Raw genomic sequence first — 7088 nt, 5'->3', positions numbered from 1 at the left:
CCCCCCCCCCCCGTGTCCCTCCCACTCCCGGTTTCCCTGCTTCCGCCACGGCCGCTGGTATTCTTGAGGGGGCACTGCCTGCTGCACTTTCCTGTCTCAGGACCTTCATGCCCGCTGTTCCCTATCCTGGAAAGCTCTTCCCCATCACCTCTGCTTTCCCTGACCTGATCTGAGTCAGTCCCCAGCGACACTGTGTCCCGCCCCCCACTCACCCAGTGGGCTCCCTTCTGGCGCTTAGAACTGTCTGAAACCATCTTGTTATTGAGTTGCTGGTCTGCTGTCTGTCCCAAGCCCGCTGAACGGGGCCAGGTGGTCAAGTAAGGTTTGTGCGAGGGCAGGAGGGAGGGGGAGTCAGGAGCATCTTAGTGCACAGGGAGCAACCCAGATCGCTGGAACCAGGGGGCCAGGAAGCCGGGCAGGGAGCGGGGCTGGGGTCTACTGACTCGGGGTGGTCCACGGACCAGGCTGCCCACTCCCTCAACCCCATACATAGCCCGTGTTCCCAGGGAAGCCCTCCCCTAGCTCTCAGGGGCAATGGGCCCTCCTTTGGCTCTTCAGAAACTGAGTTGATGGCCACCGGCACCCTGCAACGCCCTTCATGACGGCTCCCCGCACAGCACACATCATCCCCACACGCGCTGAGCCCATGCTTGCCGAAAGCTGTCATTTCTTCGGCGAAAACGAGATCGCACCTTTCGGATTCACTGTAAGGAGTGGTTTCTCCCACCGTGGCGGTGCAGCACCTGGGCCCATCTGGAGGTCTTCGAGAACCATCTCCACCTAGCCCCAGCTGAGCCAAGGAAGCAGGCCCACCCACCAGCGCGCGAGCAGAGACGAGCAGGACCCTCTCTCAATTTCTTGTCTTGGCCTTTTAATAATTTTATTGTGTATGAATGTTTTATGATGTACAAGACACATTACTACAAGTAGGCCACAAACGGAGCTCAAGAGTAACACACGCACACCGGGGACAGCACTAGACACGATCACCTATTCTAACGTAGGGTGTAAGCAAGCAGGTGCGGGCGCTGTCTGCCGGTGGCCGGGTGCTGACCAATGACAGTGGGGAGCACCGGGGGCCATGGAAGGCTCCCGTCCCGCCCGAGCGCGAGGAGACGCTACCTAGCTCGTCACCATGCCAGGACGGAGGCCGAGGGCTGCCAGATGTTCTGAATTCTAAGGAGAACACACACGTTTTTATTTTATAGGACACCTCCCAATTCTGAAATATCGGCACCTCAGGAAACAGAACATGGAACACGCATGGGCGCCAAATACAACAGCGGAGGCGATGCGCCCGCACGCTCCCTACGTCCTGGAGCTCATGTCATCTCTGCAACAGCCCAGTGGGCCGCACTTCCTCTCTCTCTTCCCGATGAGGCCTAAGGACATCGGGGAATTCATCTCTGGTCTGAGAGAACCGAGTCTCCAGACCATGAAACCCTGGCTGCTCTGCGTTAACACGGCGCTTCGGCGGTTAGCTCTGTGGACGTGAACGCCACCTTGAACCCGGAGAGTCTCAGGGCAGGAGAGAGTCTCTCAATGAGCACAAGAGCTCTTCAGCTCCCAAACTACGGTAAACCACTACAAGAGAAGGTCCCGGGTTGGGGCGAGGGGCGAACTACTCCCACGATTTCTGGGGTCACCGCAGGGCAGGAGCCAAGCCAGAAAGGGAGGGATGAGATCATGGCGTCACGAGACAAAATCGGCACGAGGACAGAGGAAGGAGGGGACAACGTCTACATCAGGTCAGCTTACAGATACAGAAAAATACTAATATTTACTGGGTATCTAACTACTTGTCAGGAGTTGTTCTACACCTGTAGCTAGGTTAGTCCCTTTACTCTTCACCTTGTGAGTTGGTGCCTTTAGTATCCCCATCATACGGATCAGGAGACTGAGGCAAAATGACACGCCAAAAGTCACAGAGCCAGTGCGCTCTAAAGCCAGAGCCCAGGTTTTAAACCTCTACTATACATCGCCTCTCTAGTGCACAGATATCATCAGGATGGGGCACTGGGGCTCCTCGGGCCTCGAGCCCACCTGTCATTACATATGGATGGGAGAATTCCAGAAAAATGCACGTGCGGGCTAAATCCACAAAGCAATGCCAACAGGGCTGCATCTCTTTCATAAGCTCAGGGATCCTTCCCAATGACAGATGTCAAGTGTATTTTAATTTCCAACACCTCCTCATTCCCGGGGGGCAGAGTACAGAACTCATAACTCAGGCTTTTACAGAAGAGACAGTGGCTTCTCTTCAGTGACACGCTTCTCTTTTCATTCCTTTCGCATATGGGGATGGTGGCTACAGACAAGTGGAGAAGAGAATTTCCTGCTCTCAAACTTTTTATAGAAGTGTTATCCAACAGGACTTTCCACGAGGAGGAAAATGTTCTGCATCTGTTTTGCCCAATACACTAGTCACCAGACACGTGTGGCTATTAAACAGCTGAGGAATGGAATTTTTATTATGATGGAAAATGGATTTAAGAAGCCACACCCAGCTAGGGGCTACCATATTGGACAGCACAGCCTCTAGAGGGCGTGGTAAGAAATGGAGGGGGGGCAGTATCCAGGTTCTGTCTTCCCTAGAATGACTTTGCAGCCTTCTACTCTAGAGTTTCTGAAAAGGCTGGGGAAGGTGGAAAGTGGGTTGGGCTCCGCCATAGACTGGGCTCACCCCTGCCGCCTGGGCCCTTGGGAGCTAAAATGGCTCCCGTGAAAAATCCAAGTGGGGAATAGTATTCAGGGGGCAGATTCTTGTTTCGTACCAAATCAGATTCTAACACTGTGCCAATTTTAAACATTTTAACATTCATGGGCTTCATTCCCTACTCTTTCTAAAGGGACCCAGGTTCTAAAATCTAAAATCAAGTCTACCCATACTGCCCTTGCCCAAGCCCACGGCAAGGCCGGAGGAAGGAAGCCAAAAATATCTTTTCCTCCTCCACCTAAGACTTGTGCTCCTTCTAGGGTTTTCCTTCCAGAAGCAGACCTCTGAGTTCTGAAACGATGTCTGTGAGATCGAATGGCAGAGGCATCGAAGGGTCATCCTTTTCCCAGTATGGCCGACATTCTGGCTTCTGATCCACAGGTAAGGTTCGGGCAATCTGGGACTGGCACCTGGAAGAGTAGGAAGAGGCAATTAACCCATGCGAAGAAATTCCAAAGACCCAAATTCACGGGCATTTTGGAACGACACCGCCAAGCACTGCGAAGACAGTGCTTCGCGGTGGTGGTAAGGATGAAATGAAAGAAGACGCTCACCGGGCACAAAGCAGGTGTTTAGAAGACAGAAGAGCTGTTCCTCATAGCGTTGGAACTTCTTTTTCTTTTTTCGATTCCCAGCTCTGTATTATCTCTAGTGGCTTCACAGAAGCCAATCACCAGGGAAATTCAGTTACTCTGCCTTTAAAACGGTGAATTATTTTTTCATTATCTCAACTGTTATTTAAAGTGTGTGATTAAGCCATTATCAGATTTAAATGTTTGTGGGATTTCGATGTATTACTAGATTACTGGGAAAGATTAAACTGAATTTACTGCATTAAAACGTCCAAGAATAGATTAAACAATATTACGGGCCGGGATTGATTTTGGAGATTCTAGAGATTCACAAGTGTCCCAGCTTGCTGTGCTCAGAGAAAGGCACTCCAAGGAGAGACGGATTTATAAGGATATATGCAAATAGAGGTTAATAATCATTTCCACTGATGAATGGGTGGGGAAAACTTCCACAAAATTAAATTAAAAGGCTAGCAAGAGTTACTCCCTAAGGAAAACACTTAAATCACAGTTTTTATTAAATGGATTATTCATCAATAGTAGAGAAATTAATTATCATATGCAACTAAATTATAGCCTTGTAGGAAAAAAGTTGGGGCGGCATCATCCCCAGCGTGGCAGGCATCGACCTCTCAGAGAGACCAGCTTATTTAAAATTGGTCAGGGAAAGCTCAGTGGCTTTAGCTTTATTCGTCTGAAAAAATGAGGATCAGAGAGAATGAAACACAAATGGCGATAAGAAATGAACAGTTTCCCTACTCCCTTGGAGGACACAGCGGTGGAAACCTGTGTACCCGGAAGAAGTAGTAGGAGTACACCAGAAGGAGATGTACGGGTTCTTCCCCACGCCTAGCTTCTCCGCATTGTTCTCGAAATCAATTAAAAAGTGGCCACCGCCACGATCCATCTCCTGTGGAGGACGAACTCCGAAGACATCAAAGGACAGACTATGCCGGTCCTATGTCCGAGCCCGATGGTAGGGAAGGTTCCTAACGAAAAGACATCCTCTTCTCTGGGGAATTATTAATGGTGAGGGGATCCCCACGGGAAAACATACTTCAACTTTATACCTATTTTCTCGTGTGGTTAATTGCTCTACCGGCATCCTCTGCACTCAATCCGTCGTACATTACACATAACATTCCAATATATCTTCAGCTCTCCGCGTCAGACCCTGATAATAGCGTCTGTTACATGCACTAAGTACTATTATGTACCACATCACTTCATAAATAATAAGATTAGCTGACCTCAGGGCCCCAAGAAGAGTAATGTGTTTAAATGTTCTCATTATTTATTTAAAACAAGAATTAAAGCAACAGAAGCTGCTTTTGACAATCCTCTTAGCATAAATATTAAACTGTTTGCACTGATAAGCCCCACACAGAGCCGAAGAACAGAGGGTGTGTTCTGCAGACGACCTGGTGATAGGTGTTGGGGACGGTGCCTCTTGCTGCCCTGGTGTTGAGGCTACGTCTCTGTGGTTCTAGAGACAGTCTCTAAATCACAGGAAGGGGAGGGAGGGAAATTAACATTCAGGGGAAGCTGCGACTAATTACAAAGGAACTTGGCAAAGCTTTTCAAATTGTGCTCTCTCTCTGCTTCGAAATCACAGGGTAATGCTCAATTTACTAGGTAGGGAAAGTTATTCCAAATTGAGCAGCTCAACCTCTCAGCGGATAAATTATCTGCGCACACATTATCCCGGCTGGCAGATTAAAGGCCTATGATAAGTGTCGATCCACCTAGAATATCATCAGGTTTGTAAAAAGTCAATAGAGATGCTTTTTCACCTGTCAGATGGGTTTGCCCCCTCGCTTTGAGAAAGTATTAAAAATAGGAAAGCCTGCCACAGAGGTTTGCTTATGCCCTGTTGTATACGCCCCTCCCAACCCCGAGCTTTTCCTCTGGGTCCAGCTGCTCTGTGATTTCCTGCCCCCCAAAGAAGGGCCAGGCTGGTGTGGGAATGACTTCTTTCCATGCAGGACCTGAGAGGCTAAGGGGCTGGCTACCGTCACTGGCTTCCCTCTGGGCTGGAGGGAGAACCCTTTGTGGGGGTCTCTTCCTGCTCTGAATTCACAGCTTTCAAGGTCACTTTCAAACTTCTTTTAATGCCCCATGTTCCTTGCTGATTTCCAAAAGGAAATCTACCGAAAGGTAGTGATGGGGCCCCAGCAGAGGACTCATTATTTCAGGTGATGCCTTACCTACGGGGGAAGATGGCCACCCCTGCTTCAAATCCTAGTGTCTCGTTCCATATCACGCCAGATTGCAGAACCGAAAGAGAAGGGATTGAGGATGGCTTGAAGGCGTAGCCCCTTTTCAGTTTCTTTCTTTCCTTTTTTTTTTTTTTTTTAAGATTTTATTTATTTATTTGAGAGAAACAGCCAGAGAAAGCACAAGCATGGGAGGGGCGGAGGGAGAGGGAGAAACAGGCTACCCACTGAGTGGGGAGGGAGCATGACATGGGTCTCCATCCTGGGACCCTGGGATCATGATCTAAGTCAAAGGCAGAGCCTTAACCGACTGAGCCACCCAGGTGCCCCGCCCCTTTTCAGTTTCAATTCCTCTTGCTCAAATCACTCATTCTGCCTCCTTTTGGCTCATCTCCTAGGATGGGGCAGGAGGGAGGTCGAAGCGTCGTGGCGAACTTGGCACCTGCTGCTATGTGGGGAAAGGACATCCCAGGCTGGTTTCTCACCCTTGCTGAGTGGAGCCTCAACTCCTTGTCTGGTGGGAGTGAGGATGATGATGAGGAGGAGGATGGGAATAACAGTATTCACGGGGTGTTGGGAAGGATAAATGAATACATACATGCAGGGTGCTTAGAACAGCACCTGGCACAGAGTAAGCACTCAACAGATATTAAATATTATCATCGCCACCGTTATTTCTACCACGAGGACTAGTGACGGACAGAAGATAATGCCAAGACTAGAGCTGCCTGTCGTCCCTGTAGAGATACGGAAGCCACTCTTTCTGGCTCGAATCACACTGAGCCTGCGTCTGAGTCCCACACCACGTGATAGGCCTGGACGCTGAGGCTTAGGTAGTCAAGCTCCTACAGCCTCCCAGAGACAGGCTCAAATGCTCCGACTCAGAAAGACTCAACCGTTGCTCCTGAAGACCTAGAATTAGTAAAAGGTGCTGTCGTCGGACTTTTGAACAGGTGGCTCTTCCAGACTGATTTGGCATTTACAGGGAAGAAAGTCAGATTGTTTCTTAGCACACAGACTCTACAGTTCCTTGCAAAATAAAGGGGCCCTAAGTTCTCTTAGGTCATGTTTTAGGAATGCTGACCGTGGCACACATTTGCAGGCTGTGTCTATCCCTACTGTCCCTACCAAGAGGGCTGTAATTTTCCGGTAGGGAAATCCATCCCCTCTCCATGCCTGGCCACATGGTTTGGGTGGGATTGGCTCCCCTGCTATACAGCCAGCTCAGCCTAATGAGTATTTCCCACTCTCCCAGCCACAGGAAGAGGTTTTGGGGGAGGCATATGACCTGATCTAGGGCAAGAGGGAGAGCGAAACCAGAGGACTGATGTGGGAGCTGTGGGAAAAGCCTTTCTTATCTCCCGTGAGCTATCAGGATGCACTGTCTGGGAGAGCCACAGTCCTTTTGCTTGATGCAGCAAGGGGCTGGGTCCTAGGCAATATTGTTTGTAGCTGGATCAATCCTCACCTGAAGTCAGGCATGCTTAGAATTTTTTAGTTCCTTGGGGCACCTGGGTGGCTCAGGGGGTTAAAGCCTCTGCCTTCGGCTCAGGTCATGATCTCAGGGTCCTGGGATCGAGCCCC

The 7088-nt window shown here is 49.8% G+C and overlaps 1 protein-coding gene across 2 annotated transcripts in view; it reads right to left on the bottom strand.

Moving 5' to 3' along the window:
- Positions 1 to 871: 871 nt before the first annotated feature.
- Positions 872 to 7088, bottom strand: part of LOC111157420 (FTO, alpha-ketoglutarate dependent dioxygenase) — a 373490-nt gene continuing 367273 nt past the window's right edge. For both annotated transcript variants that reach the window (XM_022518805.1, XM_022518806.1), the window contains exon 9: positions 872 to 3126. In XM_022518805.1, coding sequence (XP_022374513.1) covers positions 2973 to 3126 — 154 coding nt within the window. In that variant the 3' untranslated portion in view covers positions 872 to 2972. The remainder of the gene's footprint in view (positions 3127 to 7088) is intronic.

The sequence above is a fragment of the Enhydra lutris genome, unplaced genomic scaffold, assembly GCF_002288905.1.
Source record: "Enhydra lutris kenyoni isolate GAN:26980312 unplaced genomic scaffold, ASM228890v2 scaffoldscaffold54, whole genome shotgun sequence".
In the NCBI taxonomy this organism is placed as follows: domain Eukaryota; kingdom Metazoa; phylum Chordata; class Mammalia; order Carnivora; family Mustelidae; genus Enhydra; species Enhydra lutris.
The sequence above is the reverse complement of the archived record's forward strand: the minus strand, read 5'-3'. Positions and strand labels throughout refer to the sequence as shown.